General features: G+C 42.7%; 1 protein-coding gene across 6 annotated transcripts in view; it reads right to left on the bottom strand.

The window, feature by feature from the left end:
• DTNB (dystrobrevin beta) overlaps positions 1 to 20,355 on the bottom strand; it is a 213,018-nt gene that overhangs the window by 81,022 nt on the left and 111,641 nt on the right. For 4 of the 6 annotated variants that reach the window (XM_049818389.1, XM_049818391.1, XM_049818392.1 and 1 more), the window contains 2 exons: positions 13,827 to 13,916; positions 5,721 to 5,808 (listed from right to left, as the gene is read on the bottom strand). In XM_049818389.1, the coding sequence (XP_049674346.1) occupies positions 5,721 to 5,808; positions 13,827 to 13,916 (178 nt within the window). The remainder of the gene's footprint in view (positions 1 to 5,720; positions 5,809 to 13,826; positions 13,917 to 20,355) is intronic. The other 2 variants (XM_049818393.1, XM_049818394.1) reach the window with 1 other exon arrangement.

Genomic DNA, 20,355 nt, shown 5'->3' with positions numbered 1-20,355 from the left:
AAAAAAGAGCTGAGGTAGAGCAGGTGGGAGAGGAGATGAAGGAGGTATTGGCTTGGACAAAGGGAGGTGTTGTATAGGACACTGATAACAGAGGGCCTAGGGCTGCTTTATATATATGGCTGTATATACATACATTCACCCTAAATACACATAATCACCCCTTCTCTTAAAAGTATGCAGTTACCTTATATGCAGGATTATCTATATTCAAGTAAGAGGGCAGTATTGAGGCAGGATCTGATCTGATATCTGATGTGGAAGGCATTTTGTAAGGGAAGGTAGGCAAGGGGGCTGGGGACACAGGACATAATTTTCAGTCCCTGCTTTTATCAAAAAGATGATGCTTGATAGGAAATACCAGATTATGTCTCACCTCAGATTGATAATTCCAACAGATCACCAGAGGGAGACACACAGATGAAGCTGTGATCTTGAAAGTTGTGATTTAAATGAAGTTTGGCTTGCTTTCCATTAATTTCTTCACTTTATCATCTCGTCACCTTCTGCTTTTCTGTCTTCTGCTTTCTAGCTAACCGGTCTAGCGGAGCCAGCCAACAGTTATTTTAATGCACCGCACTCTGCTGTGACCAAACTGGCTGGCCAAGCATAGCCCTGAGCAACTTAAATTCAATAAAAGGGATTTTGTCTTCCGGAGACTGGCTTGAAGAAAACAAGAGTAGCCCAGTCAGAGCTTGTTTGAGAGAACACAGACTAAGCTGCTGTCTAGCAGTGCGTAATTGCACTGGTTGCATGCCATCAGCCTCTCCTGCACTACTGAGCAAGTCACAAGTATCAAGTGACAAATGATGCATTCTCCTTTCTTCTCCTCCCTCCCCATTTATTTTTCTTTTTTTAAGAAGAAACAGACTTGGATTTCAAGAATTAACTCTGAGATCTGCCTAAAATTACTTCGTCCCAGTAAGACTTCAAGCAAAGGCATTTCCCCTAAAAATGTTAATGGAATGTTTTTGCATTCATATGGCAAGTGACATTTATTATAGTAACAAGCCTGCAGAAGGCAGTTCTAACATTTTATCTAATTAGAGAAAAAGCAGAAACTGATGGGCTGAGTCAGATCCATTGCCACACAGCCCAATGTACAATTTCCAGCAGTGACCACCGCCAACTACTTCAAAGACAGTAAGAAACTTTGCATTAGGCTATTGTAGTATGAACAGTCAGCATCTGGGATCCTCTTAATTTCCAGCAGTTAGAGCATGTTAAAAAATAAAGCACATTATATCTGAGAGGTAGGGCTGCAGAGGATATCAAGAAATAACTTTGTTCACATCAACCTCTCTCAAGTATTCCCAGAAGATACTTATCTACCTTGGTTTTAAAATCTCCACGGACAAATATTCCATAACTCCTTTATGGTGGTTTGTTTCCGTTCTCTACTTCTCATTAAGGTGCAGATTCATAGAAAAATATGGGTGGGAAGGAACCTCTGGAGGTTTCTAGTCCATGCACCACTCAGAGCAGGGCCAATTCACAGCAGGTTGCTCAAGAGCTTGCCTAGTTGAGCTCTGAATGTCTCCAACGAGGAAGATTCCAATTCTTCTCTGGACAACGTCTTGGACAACAATATTTGACCATTATCATGGTGAAAAAGTTTTTCTTAACGTACAGTTGGAATTTCTCTTCTCGCCACTTCTGTCTGTTTCTATTGCTTGTTGTCCTTTCACTGTGCACCTCTGTGGTGGGTTGACCTGGGCTGGCTGAACAGGTCCCCATGCATCTGGCTCATCAGGCAGCTGCAGACAGCAGTGAGATCCTCCTCTGCTTTCTCTTCTCCATCCTGACCATACCCAGCTCTCTCAGCCTCTCCTCGCATGTCATGTCCTACAGCCACCAACAAGCTTAGTGGTGTCTGCTGGGCTTGCTCCAATACGTCCATGTCTGTCTCGCACTGTGGAGACCCAAACCAGACGCAATACTGCTGATATGGCCTCACCATCTCTGAATAGAGGAGGAAAGTCACTTCCCGTAGCCAGCGACCCTCACTGTCCCAGCTGCACTCTTGCCAGTGGTGGGCTGCTTTGCTGCAAGGGCACACTCCTGACTCCTGCTTTCCACCAGGACATCCAGGTCCTCTTCTGTAAAGCTGCCTTCTGGCCCCAGGGCACTCAGCCGGCAGTGCTGCACTGTGTTTACCCTGGCCCAGATGCAGGATCGGCATTGGGCTATGTTGAACTGCATTATAATTGTCAGCTCATTTCTCCACTGAAATCCACAGATTTCAGCCCATCAAGGACTCTCAAGTTAATGCCATGCAGATCTAGTGACTCACCACGCTACGTGTTACCTGTTTTAAAAGCTCCTGTATATTTATTTTGAACTGATCTGAGTCCTCCAACTTATCTGCTATAAAGAATACACTACATGATGCACCTTCAGCAGTAAAGACTGATGCAAACCACTCAGTAGGCTTCTTTGCTATGGTCTTTTCATTCCTGACTACTCTTTTGTACATCTTGGTCACCAAAAAGTCTTATTTGTTCCCTAGTTAGGTTCCTACTTTTGATGGTATTGAAAATCTTTTTACCATAGACTTCAGCATCCCTTGTGAAGTGTTCTTCAAATTCTCTTCCCATCTCCAAATTTCCTGTTAACATTTAACCAGCCATGTACATAGGCTTTCTTTTTCTTTCCATTTGGGCAAGCTCTCCATTTCTTGAATGCCATCCTTTCCTTGGGACATCCTCCTTAGCTTTCTGATTGACCCATGAAAAGAGTTTTTTGTATGGTTTTGTTTTCTTTTTGCATTTTGACACATAGATTTGCTGAGCTTCTAATACAGGATTTTTAACGGTCTCCAGGCAGCTTACAGGCTTAATGCTTTTTTGACTGATCCTTTTATGTTTTTTTCCTAATAGTTTCATTTTTACGTAGTTCCCTTTCTTGAAACTGAGTATCTGTATACTGGATTTACTTGGAGAGCTTTCTCCTGCTCATGTGATTGTTACTACTACAGATCAGCTAGCACAGTTAACACCACTTGAACTTATCCCGATGCAGCACTCAGGACCCAATCCAGGAGTGTATCTTTTTGTGGATTCTAAAACTAGTTGTTCAAAAAAGTATCATTTATTGTGTTCCAAACTGCTTTTGCATCTCCCTCTGAAAAGGCATTCATTTAGCCTCTATGTGGGTAGCTGAAATCTCCCACTGTTACTTACCTGGCCTAAATTTGCAGCTTGTCTTATCTCACTTAACATTTCCTGATCTCTACCACCATCTAATCAGGGGTGTCAGTATTTCTTTTCCATTATTAAGAATTTGGAATTTTAACCCACAAGGATTCTGCAGCTCTTCTCTTTTTCTGTGATTTTTTTATGCTGTTAAACTGTGTATTTCCTTCATGTACAGTAACATTCTCTTGCCTGCACATCCTACTGTATCATTCCTGTAAAGTTGGTAGCCTGGCTGCCGTATGCTCAATGAGCTTCCTTCTCCTACTGGATCTCTAAGGTGTTTATTATACTGAGGTTTTCATTTGGTGTTTCCCATTGTAATTCCATATAGGAAGAAAAAATTGTTCCTTTTTTTTTTTTTTTCTTTTGGTTTTGAATTTCCCAGCCTTGAATTTACTCCTGTCTCTCTGTTTTAATGCTAGAAGAAGCGTATTAAAAAAACATCACTGTGGCTGACAAATCTCAGCTATTCCATTTCCCACAAACAGTGAATCCTCAGAAGCGAGTCCCACAGACACAGCACACTGTCCCAGAGCTCAGCAGGATGTTCCTCCACCAAGTTGCAATGGCCAACTTGGACACTAGTCATACAAAGTGCTGGCTAGGGAAGGGGGATCTCCTGTTGGCAAGAAATAATTAGAATCTGCCATGAAGCGCTTTAAACTCTGATTCCTTCAGAATATGAAAAATTTATCCATTTCAGCTGATTATTATTTCTGGACTGTGAATAAACAGTGGACCCAGCAGATTCCTTGCTGCTAAGCTTCGGTCGCAATGGAAATACACTATTATTACTCTTACATCCTTTCTCTACCACACTTCAATCCCTGGCAGCACTTTGACATCTACCCTATGCTGTAACTTATTTGGATGAAAAGAAAGCAGTAATTTGTCACAGGTCTTTGAAAAGTCTCAGGAAATTCTGAATGCTGCTTTCTTTACATCCAAATAAGTTGCTTCATTTTTGACCTCTTTCAGAACTACAAAGTACACAGAAACAGACTGAGGTGATTTACAGATTTTTAAATGATCAGGTTCTTTCAGAACCAATATTGCGACTCCTTAGTTTTCATAATACTCCTCTGTTACTACCAGAAAAAGTCAGGTCATGAGAAAGAATTCTTCCACCATCTTCCAGGGTGAAACTGATTCAGCACTTACTGTCTCAAAAACTTTAATTTTATATGAAGATTACATAGAAATCACCTCCCTTTTCATCTAAACCAGAAAGTTTGCACTGTATTGCTTTAATATTTCAACACGAACATAGTCCTAGTGAACCGAATGACTTCAGAAATGCAAAGATACCATTTGACAGAGATAATGGGAACTGACAGTTAAAAATGTTTAGAAAGCATAATTCTTTTTTATTAAAGTTTTACAAAAGGGAAATACCTCGTCACATCCATATGATGAAGTCAGATTATTGGCTGAACACACACTGAAGGAAATTATGAGGAGGCATAAGCCTACCTTGCTGGAAAGGACTTGGAAGTATTTATACAACAAATACTTAATGAAAAGGTGAATGAGGACACTGACGTTAAGATACTTCTCTAGCCACAGTAATGTGTGGCAAGACACACACTCTGCCATAGTGGTAAGATGCTTAGGAGAGGTCATTGCTACTGCTGGAGGTTGTGGAAGACAAGGGCTATAACTGAAACGATATATAGATAAGAATACATTTTGCAAGAGCAATCGCGTAGAGCAGCAAGGAGGGAGAGACATTGGTGCAGCCTGTTCAAAGATGATATAGCAGGCCTAAGGATGTGCACCTTCGACAGACAGAAAGCGTAGCCAGGTTTTTGAGTATGTGTTAAGCCAAGCTGCTTCTGAGGAGCACACTTGGTGGAAATGTTGTAAAATGGCAGCCGTAATCTGAGGGAGACCAACTGCCACTCAGTAACACGGAAGATTGCTCCTGCAAACACTGCTCTCCTTTTGTACGGATAAAACAGCAAAGAGAGGTATCTTCCCATCCAGCTAGACTGCAATTATGCTATGGAATTTCAGTAAATTCTCAATTGCCATGACCTCCTGTAGCAATTTTCTGTTAAAGCAGTGTTTATTTTTACCAATTTAAAATTGGTTGGGTGTTTCCTTTAGTTTCTTCTATTATAAGAGACTGCAAACACAAAAAATACCTTCCACTTCTTTCTCTCAGTCTCCTTCCCTCCGGAATAAATATATTCCATAACGTTTGTTCCATGATTTGTTTTCCTCAGGTATCTACGTATTTATCTCTTCTGTAGACTAAGTAGGACTAATCTGCTTATTCTCTTGTCTCCTCTGACCTCATTTCTAATAATTTGTGTTGTCGTTTCCTATTTCCCTGCTCTTCCCCTGCTGCCTGAGAACACAGTATTTCTGCTGAAAATGAGGAAAGCTTACTGCTCTTTCGCATCAGCTGAATAAACAAAAAATGACAATTTCACACAGCTATTAGCATTAAGCTACTAATTAGACTCTGAAAAACACCTTCCATATTCCATGGTTGGTAAAGAGGGATGAATATTCACTTACTGCATTTCCAGCTTCGGCAGCCAGCCGGGCGGCGTATCTGGCAATCAGCCTGTGCTCCTCGTCCAGCCTGCCGGGGCTGTCCAGGACACTGCCGGGGAAAAGCCAAAACACCCTGTCAGTATCCGCTGCCTCGAGATACTACTCATACCGGGGGATGACAGAGAAAAGGATGTATTATTGCAAAGAGACAGTGATGGGAAATAGAAGAGTCACACAGGAAATAATCTAGATCATTCTCTTTTTCATTCCACTTCCAAAGGGGGGACTGCTCTCAAGATTTTCTGCCTAGTAGCATTCTCTCCAGGATTCACATATTCCAGTTTTAAATGATTAAAATAACTTGTTTTCAACAATTCATAAATATGCACCATGAGGAACAAATTTCATCTGTTTCTGAGGAGCTTTTCTGCAAACCCTTTTGGTTTTCTCAAGGTAAATAGGGGCAAATAGCTGAATGACAAAGGACAAAACCTTTGTCCTCAGGAGATGTAGGATGACAAGTGTCAAAGTCAGGATGATTTCCAGGAGGAAGAGCATGGGGAACCACACTGACCCGAGAAGAACAGACTCTCACTGAGCAACATCAACTTAAATGCAAATAGTACTTTGTAAGTCAGCCTGACTAACGCCTGACTTCCCACCTTACAACACCCAAATGTACAAAACGTGGTAATTTGAGACTTGGTCCTTCACATCTCAGCTAGCGGAGGATGAAACAGCTCCAGCTGCCTCGCATTGCCTCACACAGACAGGCTGTAGCTGTGTTGGAAATGTTGCTAAAGAGGTATTAAAAAATATTTCCAATAATCATCAGCAACAGTGACAGCACCATGAGGTGACAGAAGAAAGGGATATTGAATTTTGAAATGGGAGAAGTAGAGACAGTAAATGGGCAGATTCCCAAGATTAGGAAGTGAAAGGCAGCACCTGGATCTTTCTCACATTTAACAGGAGCATCATCCCCTCTGTGCATGTTAATCATTAACGTGATTAACCTAGTCTGGTAACCCAGTTAGTGCTGAATCAGTTTCTACTATTCACAGATAATTGTCTTTTAAATATAAACACACAGGGGGACAAACGATAATTTTCAGGTTGTGTTAACTGAAGCCAGTCAACGTTAAGATCTATTACCAGCTTGGTTTCGATGGCACAGTGGCCTTGCCACACAGAAGCAGCAGGAGGAAGCCAAATGAAAGAGCAACTTTTTAAGTCAACATCCAACTGAACTATTCAATAGTTGCTTGTTGTCTTACTGCTGCACAGAGATTTCTCATCACAGTCTCCCTTTAAAAAGGAAGCAACTCAATTAGTTGTATAAACCAAACCATTATTAACTGCAAAGAGCTAGGATTAATGTGGAAATGAGCAACCTGCTTCATGTTGCAACACAGCCTTCCTAACACTATCCGTGGTGTTTCATGTGGGATTCACAAATACCATGCTGGCTGCCATAAATAACACAACACGGTACATGTATGTGCTTACAGTGAAATTAAGGGTCAGAATCACACCACAGACAGTAGCAAAGAAAAAAAAGACACATACATAGTGCACAGCAAAAGTTACTTTCAATCCATGTTACCACTTCACAAGATAATTTAAATTTCTTTAAGCTTAATTTCACAGGTTCATGTTTACATTATTTTAATTTCACAGATTTATGTTTACCTTATTTAAAGAACTAAATCTATATTGCATACACTATGTTTATTTAAAAACGCAGATTTAATTTCTTTTTTGTAATGCTGAATTTAACAACCTGATCTCTTTTAAGACTCTGAAAGTCTGCCAGATGATGCGTTTGAGGTGGCATAGAAACATTGGACTGAATTTAATAGACACACGACTACAATTTACACAGGTGGGTCTACAATGAGTATAAATTGCACTATTATGCCTCTGCATTTGGCCTGCTGGATTAAGACATGAAGATATTCAACTAAACAGCACAAAGGAAGCAGCTGGCGAAAGGTGAGCTAAAACAGTGGGGAAACTGATTTAAGAGAAGAAAAAACCAGAGTCTACACTAGGCTTGATGAACTTCTTGCACGCCTTCATGCCAATTCATTTTCTTTTTTTTTTTTTTTGGCTGAAGGAGAACAAACTTCCCCATCCCACTTCCTGAATCTGATACTGTTTTTGTTCAGCTTTGCTCTGCAATTTTGTCTGTATGTGGTTTTTTCCAGCTTTTATAGGAATGCAGATCATTTCATCCCTTCTACCCTTTCCATAATCTGGTATCTCCTAATATCTCTCCTAGCTCCTGGAACTATTACCTCTTCTTCTCTAAAAGAATTAGAAAATAGTTAATTAATAGAGAACAGTTGTTGACAATTTCTTACTTTCTTGAAGAAAACCTGTAACTTCAAAAAACCAAACCCAACAACTTTTTGTGTTTGCTTTTAGAAATATCTTACAGATGGAGAGGAAGTGGAGTTCAAGCACATCTCCTGTCCCTCCTGCATGTGCTTTAATATAAAAGTTTGAACAAATGAATCACTACAGCTCTGTCGAATTAACAGAGAGGGTATTAAACACAACCTACAAAATACTACAGAATTCTTTACATCGCTTCACAAAGGAGAACTCATTTCTTTGTAGTTTTAATTTCTGTGGAGCCATTGCAAAGGATTCCTACCCTGAAAACCCTTCCTTGACAGGAGTCCTGTGGAGCCTCTCCCTGCCTAAATGGGTCCCATTGGTATCCAGCGCTGCCTGTGCGGAAACGTCCCGGAGCGACAGCCAACACACAAACTAGAGGACAGCAGCTCGAGAACAGGAAAGGTAGCAAAGGGGAAGAATAAGTCTGGCTTAAGCCCAGAGCTCAGAAGCGAGGAGGGTATGAGTGAGAGTTCAGAGATTTTCACAGCAGCAGAATTTTGGAAAGTAATATTACAGATTTCCCTATCTTAAAAATACTGTGCCAGGCAGTTTGGTCTATTCTGACAACGTTGTGCTACTTATACAGCACTGATGATTCGTCAATCCGTGAGCTCTCCCACTTCTTCCTTTGGAGATACAGGTGATAGCTGGCACAGGGATAACACAGATGGAAAGGTCTGACTCGGGGAGGCTTTGACGCGCACAAGGAAGCGTCATCCTCGGGACAGCCTGGCTCTACTGAGAGGCACTGAGACAAGGAGACAGAATCAGACTGATCGGAGCCACAGAACAGGAGCACCCCGAGGGGAGACAGGGAGGGTGAAGTGATGCTGATTTTTAGGTGTCAGTGGAAATGTTGGAGACAACGTGATAAACGCATACAGAAAGTATTGCTCCTGCGGTCCCTTTGATCTGACTCAAATGTGTGCTGGCACTGAAAGGGATGTTCGCAGCCTCTGCCCTCCACTGCTGTGCTGGCAGTAGTGTGAGGGCAACGTGATGAGCCAGCGAAGGAAATTGAATTGGCTTAAGACTGGCCTGACAAAACAATAACTTGTTTTCTGCCAGGGCAGTTCCCTGAGCCAGCTCAGGAGGTGGCTGCATAAACGTGGGAGTTAACACAAAGGCAAGAGCCAGTGCACTGGCAGGATGAATGGAGCAGGGGGGGAAAAGGGGAAAATTCAGCACTTATGCCAGCTTGAGGCTTTTATGAAATCACGTCCAGCAAGATGGGGGCAAATGCAGTCTGTAAAGAGAAAGCTGTGATGCCAGTGCCCTGCTGTCAAATACTAACACAAAAATGAGCTTGGACAACCAAAGTATTGGCTAGGTATGGGTAATCAGTAAAGGATGTAAGAGAAGATGATACAACATGGGGGGAGGTTTGAGATCTTAGGCTCCTTCCAAAACTGCTTAGAAATTCACAATGCTGAGAAGTGGCAGAGAACAGCAAAAGAAGGCAACGGCTTATTCTTCCAGCACTGACCTGAAGGGCCACACATCCCAGCTGTCAACTGATGGTGAGCCAAGAGTAAGGATCTTGGGGACAGAGTATCTTCAAGAAAAGTGACTCTTTCCTTCCATTCTCCTTTAAAATCAGGAGTGCTGCAGACAATTGCAGTTTCAGAGGCAGGAATTTAAAGGAAACCAAATCAAACCAGCCAAGCAGCTAACCACCCATCTGTCTACCTAGATCAACCGACCAAAAGTAAAACACATAAATCCTGTGGCCAGCTGTTTTCTGCAGGAAATGCAGAATACATAATACATAAAAATAACAACGTTCCAGGTAGGGCTACTCAATTTTTCTAGTGAAAAGCGGAGCTGAAATAGAGGCTTCATGGGGACTGGGGAAAAGCAGGCTTGCTGAATGATGTGGAACATAAGTTATGAATGCTAAGCTTAAGAAATAGGTAACAAACAACTGTCCAAGTAATAAAGCACAACTCATCAGCTCCATAAGCTTTCTAACTGTATATGGTATAACTTGCTGCACTCTGCAGCTGTCTTTGCCTGCAGCACATCCTTTAGTGTGGGGATTTTCTATTATTTCTTTGAAAAGCACTTAACCAATTTGGCTTGCTACCAATAATACAATAGGTAAAAAAAAGAAAAATATATTACTGTAAGATAAATGAAGTCCACTGAGCTCTGTTTGCTATATTCCTTATGTAGCTTGGATGGACTTTTTGGTTGGAGGACATCAGTGAATTAAATAATTTTTAATATGATGAAAAATCTCAGGGATCCAGCTAGCCATGGCTTAAAGGCTCTCAAAGTTTGGCTGAAAGACATGAAAAGATGCTGGCCAATAAAGAGCAAAGGTAAGTATACACAAAATCAGTGACTAGGTGGAAGAACGTTCAAATTTGAAGTAGGGCTCTTTTTTAAAGGAGTCGGCACAATTAATCAATCACTGGGACAGATTGTCAGTGAAACGAGTGGCTTCTCAATCATGGTGTTCTCTGAAAGCTACACCTTTATAGAAACAAGGTATTAGGATCAGCACAGGGATGAACAGGGGTAATGGTTTTAAACTAAAAGAGGGCAGATTCAAACTAGATATAAGGAAGAAATTGTTTACACTGAGGGTGGTGAGACACTGGCCCAGGTTGCCCAGAGAGGTGGTCGCTGCCCCATCCCTGGAACCATTCAAGGTCAGGCTGGACGGGGCTCTGAGCAACCTGATCTGGTTGAAGATGTCCCTGCCCATGCCAGGGGGATTGGACTAGGTGACCTTGAAAGGTCCCAAACCATTCTATGATTATAGGATAGGATAGGATGGGATGGGATAGAATGGAACAGAACAGAATAGACTATTTCAGTTGGAAGGGACCTACAACAATCATCTAGCCCAACTGACTGATCACTTTAGGGCTGACCAGAAGTTAAAGGATATTATTAAGGGCATCGTCCAAATGCCTCTTAAATGTCCAAATGCCTGGACACTGGTGTGAGTCGACAGAGAAGATGCTCTAACGGTCTCTTCTGGCCCTGAGGCTATACTGCCCTGACCCGACTGGGGCTGTGAGGAGCGTAAGAACAGCAGCTGGGCCAGAACAGCAGTCTGTACCTTGTCTCCAACAGCAGCTCAGAGCAGATGCAAACAGAAGAGAAGAGAGAAAGCAAGTGATGGTTATTACAGAAAATGCTGTCCATAAGTGAGATTTACTGTTATTTCAAACAGTCAGAAGCAGAGACGGTCTGCAAGGGCTGGCTGGAATACACTGAGGATCTCCACACAGCCTGCCAAAAGCAGAAAGATATACTGTTATAGGAGATTTTGGGGCGGGTGAGGGGTGAAGATCAACAGAAGTGACAATGGAGCACAGATTTCATCAGTCTCTGGTGTTGACTTGGAAGACACTCCTGTGCACAATGAAACTGGGATTTAAATTATTTTCTTAACGTTTGGCTTCTTCTAGGAGTATGCTGTTACTCTGGTAACACTACCAAGTGATTTTTTAAAATTTAAAGACCTAAAAGACTGGGAACCTCTACTCCAACTGGTTGTAACATGGCAGCTACGAGCTACATACAGTATTCTAATCTCATATACTCTTCAAGATGCACTCCTTTGTATCTCAAAATCCTATGATTACAGTAATTGAGTGAAGGTGAGAGTCTGAAATTCCTCAGGTTTTATTGTCTTGTGGACAATATTATGGGCTTTCAGTTCGTAGCAGGTGATAGCAGACAACAGTGATTCACTATCAAGAAAAAAACCTGACTTTCCCCAGAGATCTAGACAGCCAGAATGCACTTCATCAATACAGCAGTGGAATACAAATTTCTACATGACAGTGATGAAATAGGGCTCTAAAAATATTATCCAGAGGATGACAACTTGGATAGAGCAAGGCCTTTACATATAGCCTCCAGATCACTAAACCTCCTTTTCCTTTCCAGCACAGCTCTGGCTCTGTAAAGGCACAATTTAATTAGGTCCAAAAGTGGAATACGGAAGACCTCCCGGCTATGTCCTGTAATGAAATGGGAGAGCTGCATTTTGGGGCTCTAGGGTAAAATTTCTCTACATAGACACAGACGTGAAATATAAATGTACACAAATACTAAAGCCAAGATAAAAGAAATTAATTCTTCAAAGCATTAACATTTTTTGGAAAGGCACAGAAAGAAACAGTCCTATTAAGCAGGGATGGGACTGAAAGAGCTTGCTTGTTTAGCCCAGGTAACAAAGACGGTGACAGGATGGGACACCTGTCTGCAACTGCGTTTGGGTTGGAGAGGTGAAAGCAGTAAGGAGAAAGAACAGTTAGAGTTATAGGACAATGCTGGCGCAAGAACTAATGGGTATGAGCTGGCTGTGAAAAAAATGTAAGGTGGAAGACTGTGGAGAGCAATGACGAGTGGTAAGCGGTGTTCCTCAGGGGTCGGTGTTGGGACCAGTGCTGTTTAACTTCTTTGTCAGTGACATGGACAGTGGGATTGAGCGCACCCTCAGGAATTTTGCCGACGACACCAAGCTGTGTGGTGCAGTCGATGCGCTGGAGGGAAGGGATGCCATCCAGAGGGACCTGGACAGGCTTGAGTGCTGGGCCTGTGCAAACCTCATGAAGTAAAGCAAGGCCAACTACAAGGTCCTGCACATGGGTTGGGGCAATCCCAAACACAGATACAGTCTGGGGGCCGAAGGGATCGAGAGCAGCCCTGCAGAGAAGGACTTGGGGGAACTGGTGGATGAAAAGCTGGATGAGACCTGGCAATGTGCGGTTGCAGCCCAGAAAGCCAACCGTGTCCTGGGCTGCATCCCAAGCAGCGTGGCCAGCAGGTCGAGGGAGGGGATTCTGCCCCTCTGCTCCCATCGGGTGAGACCCCACCTGGAGTCCTGCGTCCAGCTCTGGGGTCCTCAGCACAGGACAGACATGGACCTGTTGGAGCGGGTCCAGAGGAGGTCACAGAAATGGTCAGAGGGCTGGAACACCTCTGCTATGAGGACAGGCTGAGAGAGTTGGGGTTGTTCAGCCTGGAGAAGAGAAGGCTCCAGGGCGACCTTATTGTGGCCTTCCAGGAGGCCTACAAGAAAGCTGAAGAGGGACTTTTTACAAGGGCATGTAGTGATAGGACAAGGGGTAATGGATTTAAACTGAAAGAGGGTAGATTTAGATTAGATAAAAGGAAGAAATTTTTCACTGTGAGGGTGGTGAGGCACTGGAACAGGTTGCCCAGAGAGACTGTGGATGGAACCATCCCTGGAAGTTTTCAAGGCCAGGTTGGACGGGGCTTTGAGCAACCTGATCTGGTTGAAGATGTCCCTGCTCATGGAACTATCAGTTGGAACTACATGACCTTTAAGGTCCCTTCCAACCCAACCCAAACCATTCTGTGATTCGATGAAATTAGACAGTTTCCTGCTGGTGAAAGAGGAGATTCCAGAATGGTCATGGAGAGAAAAATTATCTAACCTATTTGGGACAATGATAATCAGTTCATGTAAGGGACTCTGTAACACAGTGAATGCAACAGGGTGGTAATGGACACAAACTGATCCCTTCCTATTTGATGTCTTCCCCTGTGCATACTTGTGTGTGCATGCATGCGTACATATTTGTGTATTTTCAGAAGATTTCGGAGAATACTAAATACATTTCCCTCTATTTGCCAATGGAGGCCAAATACCTTTGATTGGAACATCACTCCCCAGAGGAAGCAGCGTTACTGTACCCGTCCCTGCTCCAGGAACGCTTTCCTAACACTAACCGTGTACCGCTCTGCAGCCGGTTCACATAGGTTGCTATCAGTGCATGCTCGTCAGCTAATCGGCTGGCAGTATCCAGGTTGCACTGTAACCTAGTAGCAATGAAGGCAAAAGAGAGCAAACAAAACATAACATAAATACAAAGCAAATAATTAATGAATGTTAATGAAACAAACAGTTAAAAATTAAAACAAACAGATGAGTAATTAAAAATGTAAATATGTTTCCGCAAGTCACATGAAAAGGATACATTCTGCAGTTCAAGATTAAAACACAGATTAGGGAACATTTGGGTACCTAAATATGCAATGAATACAGCTGTGGAGCTTCCCTGAGCCTGCTGTCGCTAAGGGAGTGCGGGACTGCCCTGAGCAACACGATCAAAAGCATCAGGCAGCCTCCGACTGCAGCAGTGACATTTCCACCAGGATCCGCCGTCTTCAGGGAGCCACTGGGAACAGACTGCTGAGCACAACCAGAGCCACCGTGGCTGGGGGGATTGGAGCCTCCAACCTGAACAGAACTTACCCTTCTGCTGTCAAACCACTCCAAAAATATCCCAAACCACAATGGATTGCAGTTTTATTACCATGTCTAAAATCAGAACTGAAAGCATCCAGTCTCTTCTCTTTCTCACATAAAACAGGTCCACCAAATGATAAAAAAACCTAAAAAATTAGTGGTTGGTATCAACAAAGCTACCCTCTAACAGGGATTCATTAATGACATAGTATTTTTTTTGTTTTGAGGACTCACAAAAATAAAGCTACTACAGTTTTGAATACTTCTATGAATAAAGATTGAATGCAAGAAATATTTGTCAGAAGTAATCCCACAGAAATAACTATTTGTCTATATGGTCCAATTAAAATGTGCTGGTTTCTATGACGCTTGCAGCATCATCATCTCAAAAACCCTGAGAGAATACAGCAAAACAGTTCTTTTTTGATCCCAGGCATTGCACACAAAGGCCACAACATTTTCTTCTCCAACCCAAGAGAGCGATATACCAATTCTGCTATGCTAGATTTCCTCCACGTCCACATGAAGTTTTGCCTACAGGACTCCAGTCTGCTGTTCCACCACAAGAAATGGTGTGTGTGTAAAGAAAGCACCACTCTCTACTGGGAGACGAAAAGTCCCGTGCAGATATGAGATCAGATTGTACCTAAAAAATGATTCTTGAACATGTATCACTATTATTTTAGCATAATATGCATTGCTTCCTAAAATACAAGTGTACGAGATATTCCATTTTTCATTTCTATGTCAGGTATTCATCAAGCCACTCTTTCAATTGATAAACTGCAGTTAATTCCTTCTCCACACATGTCCAGGAAGTATTTGTTTCAGAAGCTTTTATAAACATGGCATTTATTGCTTTCAGCATCAATATACTGACACTATGAAAACAGAATTCACATTTTTTAGACATACAAACTCTTTTCTTCTCTGTTATGTGCAGCAACATGTCAAAGAAGTGTGCCAGAAGCAGAATAAGACCTTATAAAAAAAGAGGCAAAATGGAATTACCCACGTCAACCCCTCCAGGCAATGAGCAACCTTTGTAATAATGGGTTTGTAATAAGAAAGAGACTTAATATTAACTACTGCATGGAAGAATTTTTAAGCAATCTACACTTTGTGAAGCCTGACTCCTGGCAAGTGCTGAAAAGCTTAATTTTAGATATGCTTTATAGCAGGCACATTGCTGAAACCACAACAATTAAGATTCCAAGACCTTTTTCATTATAACTCATTACCCATGCTCTTTTGAAAAGTAAAAAGCCCAGCAGAAATGACCACATTTTAAACTCAAAATGGCAATAGCTTTAACAATGATTAGCATTCCTGGTTTTGGAAGAAAAATAAGAGTTAGATTAAATTAACGTGAGTCTGAACACTCTTCCTAGCACGTATCTGATTTTCCAGTCACATTTGTGAACACAGGTAAGCTTGCCAGGTGGTACCCCAGCCCCCTCCAGAACATTGCTCAGCAGCCTCCAAACCTCAGAAAATTACAAAATGCAGAATTAAGGCACATGCTGACAACCTCCTCTCTGCCTCCTCCCAGGATGGCACTAAGACAGTAGGAATGCCTGGCAGGTATTCTGGCTGCTTTACTTTGTTAGGTGCAGCTATACGGAATAATGGAAAGAGTAAAGATACAGTCAGATCAGGTTTTTGACTACAGGAGAGCTGGAGAAAGAGGGTCACCAGGGGGGAAGCCCACTGCCTCCGATAAATCTATCGCCAAAAGTAGATGCATCCTGGGAAGAACAATTCATCGCTGTGTTTGGCAGGCTGTGTCAGCTACAGCGTACAGATATTTTCTCATCGAGGAGGATATCTAAGTGTAGTGGGCAGGAGAAAGTGCAGGGCCTAGTGGCATTCTGTGGATTGCACTGGGGTGTTGTAAAAATCTTGTAGGCATGCATGTTGCTTTCATAGAGCAAGGGAAGGATTAAAATATAAAAAGTTCGTGTAGGTAATCCTGATCCGCAAAACTCACATAAACACAAGCTTCGCGGTTCAACAGAAAGCATTAAGCTCGTGCCCGCTGTCCTAGTACCTTCCTGGCTGAAGGTGCTGCTCTATTTGCAAAAGGCAGGCCGCATTTGGACCCTAAAGCGGAGCCATCATAGCAGTGCTGGCTCATTATTCAAAGAAAGCAGAATTTAAGTTATGCTGACACGTACCTTTAACTCTCATTTCCAAAGGGCTTGCCTTTTACTGAGTTCAGCTCCTCTGGGAAAGCCTGAGAACTATGGACAAGCTTAATTCTTTGTAAACTTTGTCAGTATAATACCTACCGAATGTTTGTATAGCAGTTAGTGCTCATTGAAAGCTGCTGTAGCATGCTAATTAACAGCTAAGCAGCAGTGCAGATGGCAAAAGTAGAAGCAATACCTGACAGCGCTACTGACAGGACAGGAAAAGAAATCACCAACCTAGTACATAAACCTATACCTTAAAAATTTATTTCACACTGGCCTCAGTTAAGGTGCAAAATTGTTTGGTACGTCCCTCTGCTTCCTTACCCCCCCAGCAATGTTCCCTGTTGCATATAAACAAACCTGCAACACCACCAGCCTACCTCCTCTCCTTTTCTTACGAAGCAACTGGCATCTCGGTAACGTCGCTACACCTGAACTGCTCCTGGTGCCTTCTGCTGCCGCGTGCCCTGCTTCGCAAGCGGGGATTTACTTGGAGGACACTCATGCACTGGAAACACCGAGCAAAGTGTCTGCTGAGCCAGGGATCGCCTGGGCTAAGCCGGGGACCCCTTGGTCCAGCCACCTCCCCGCTCCCAGATGGCTTCTCACCTCTTCCCATCACACCCCAAGGCTGCTGACTTGCCTCCTTCCATCTCCCCACCTCGTTCAGGGACGTCTGACATGGTAATTCTGTATTAGCTTGCTTTCAGGTGTTTAAACATATATAATTCTTAACCTCTACATTTCTGGTGTTTTGAGGTTTAAGTTTAAGGCACTCTGTATTTTGGAACGCTATTAGATACCCTTGATTAGCATTGTATTAGAACTGTTCTGAGGCATTTCATTTCTTTGGGTGAGAAAAAGCCCTGTAACGTCTCTGTTCACCACAGCCCAACTCCATCCTTCTTCATTACCCCTGGCTCTTTTCTGAACACCATCTCACCAGACCTGAGCTTCACCGAGCCCTGCTGCACCACACAACCATGATGCAGCTCTTGGTCACCAGCCACCAAGTTACAGCTCCCAAGGACACTCTCATACTCGCAGGTGTTGATTAGAACAAATTCTCCCCTCTGGCCTTGATAAGTGCAGTTCTGACCCTCTCTTCTCTATTCTTTTTTTCCTCAGTGAATCATTTGTACATCAAAAGGCAATTTTGGAGTAGCCCAAGCCAACTGTGAATGCGAATAGAATTTGCTAAATAATTTTAAGCAAAATGAAAAAACCAAAAACTTAGGAATCGCATCTCCGTATTCCTCAAGCCATATTGCTAGTGAACATTATGTGGACTTTCAGTCTCCTGTTGAAATTGTTTCATCTAACATGCTTAGACATACTCTTTAAATTAAAGAAAATCAGAATGGCTCTATGCTTTGGTAATTAATTTACTAGAATGGTGACGTCAAAAGGATCTCCACAGGTCTCCAGTCCACCTTCTCCTCAATGGGGGACCAAACAGATGAGATAGCAGATGTTTTCCTAAACTGTTCTTAGAAAGCGTACTGCTGTACCACGTAACTGGTCTGAAATGTATCTGCAGAACTTAACAAACCTCTAGACCCACAGTTACCACCCCTCATCTGAAACCTCCATTGCTGAGAATTAAATCTGGTGCTTCTCCTCGCCCCTCCCCAGGTGGACACCCAGTCCCCTTCACTGATCCCTCGCCCACGGGGACCACTGTTAAGAGCTCTGCCAAAGCAGAGCACTCTCCTTCTCTAGAAGGCCGAGCTGTCAACACCACCAGCTGCTTCGGGACTTGCCATGCGTCTACAGCCTTCTTAGCCCCTGCTGTCCAAAAGTCAAGGCAGTGCATCGGGTGGACGCCACCGTGACTGAGTCATTGTCGGAGCTGCCCTAGATACGGCCCTCCTGTTACTACAGACCCCAATCACATTACCATCTCCTTTTTCGTGGGAACTTTCTTCATTTACATTCAGTTCGTAATCCGCTACAATTCCCCAGATACTTTTCAGCAACAGGCCCGTCTAGTTGGTCATTCTCTACTTCTTATTCATGCATTTTATTTTCTGTCGCTCGAAGCTGTCTTTATTAATTTCATCTTATTGATCTACAGGACCTTTCTGAATTAGAGGCTTGCCCTCTGGAGAATCCCCAGTACCTCCCTTGCATAGTGTCACTAAGACATTTATGTATGCCTGTTCCTTATTTCATTGTGCAAGCTGCCAAGATGTAAACCGAGCGATGCTGAACTGGGAACTGACCCTGTGGGATCCCACCTGACACGTGCTCCCTCTTTGGTAGGAAAATATTGATATTTTCTTTCTCTGACTGCAATTTTTCAACTGGTGTTGCACCCACGTAACAGCAGTTTCAGCCAGTCAACATTTACCTAGTTTATTTATGAAAATACCATATGGGATAGTGTCAAAAGCTTTATGAGTCAATACATTTTAAATTAGTGCTTCCCCCTCCTTCATGAGGCCACCCACCCAGGCAGAACCACCCAATTTCCATTCTTTGACATGATTTGTTCTCCACATAGATATGTCTGCTATTTTTATTCCCTACCCCTCTACCTGGGTACAGACCGATTGTTCTGTAACGTGTTCAGGAATCTGAAGGTATCCCTTTGACTTTCAGACATGCATTTCAACAAAAATACTTCTTTATATAGCCTGAGAGCAGAGAAACAGCAATGTCACCTCTTGACACCACAATGCCACTCCCTCTCCTTTCTCTTTTTTCTTTTCATGAGTAAAATATAAGTGGCTCGGTTCCTTGTCTGTGCAGAAAAAGGCCCACAGCCAGCGGTGCCTGTACAGCTGAAGGATGGCCAGCTGTTGGGGAGAGGGACAATTCGGGGTGGTTAGGCTGCAGATGCAGCCACAGCTGTATTTGTGCCATTCAGCAATTGCCTTTAAAACCTAAAGTCTGGGAAAGTTCATTGTTGAAAAAACACCCTTACAAAGTTACTTTTTATTTATCCTGCACTTTGAGTCATATCTACATCTTCCAAGAAAATTTTTAAACATCCCCCAGAATCATGCCTGGCCCTTAATGTGGCCTGAATTTGGACAGCTTGTTTTGTTCTGCTTTTTAAAAAAATAAATATATCCCTGGTAGAGAAACTCAGGACTATACTATAACCACAGAATCTTTTAGTTTTCAGAAGATGGTATCAAGGACAAAATACTACCTGCTCCCCCAAGTTAGCCACACACTATAACTGAATTCTTCAAAGCAGCATTAAAATGTAATTCTGCAGTAGGTTTTCCATGGTTTTCATATAACAGCCACCATACACAAAACCAGGTTACACCATGCAAAGCAACAGCCCAAAGATAGCAAGAAATAATGTTAACCATGCTCCTTCCAAGGGAAGAAGGGAAGCAGTATTAAGTAGGAAGGGAAAATTGAGGTCAGAGGAATCTGCACAGAGCTGCAGGACACTCCTCCTTGTCCTGCTTCTCAGGGGTGATGGTTGAAGGTTTGGGTCTGGGTGCTCAGTCATGCCCGGGGCTCGAACATGTAACTGCACGTCAGTGAGACTGGGGTTTGAAAGGTTCATTGGCTCCTGCCCCAAATTCTACACACTAAGACTTGGCTCTGCAGCTTTATAAGCAACTCAATAAATTACTAAGGTATTTAAACAGTACTTTTGGTGTCTTAAATTAAATTCTGTTCTGAAAATCTACCAGGAAAGCCAAGTAAAATAGACAATTTATTTAAAATCTTGTAATTTACAGCAAGAAATCCCTGCAAATTTTTATTATGCTGGCTCACAACTTTGTAAATCTTTACAAAATTGCACACTGCTGCTCTGGCTACTGAGAAGGGAAAGAGCTTTTGA

Source organism: Accipiter gentilis, chromosome 16 (genome assembly GCF_929443795.1).
Source record: "Accipiter gentilis chromosome 16, bAccGen1.1, whole genome shotgun sequence".
In the NCBI taxonomy this organism is placed as follows: Eukaryota; Metazoa; Chordata; class Aves; order Accipitriformes; family Accipitridae; genus Astur; species Astur gentilis.
Note: the sequence above shows the minus strand (reverse complement) of the source record. Positions and strands in the feature narration are given on the sequence as shown.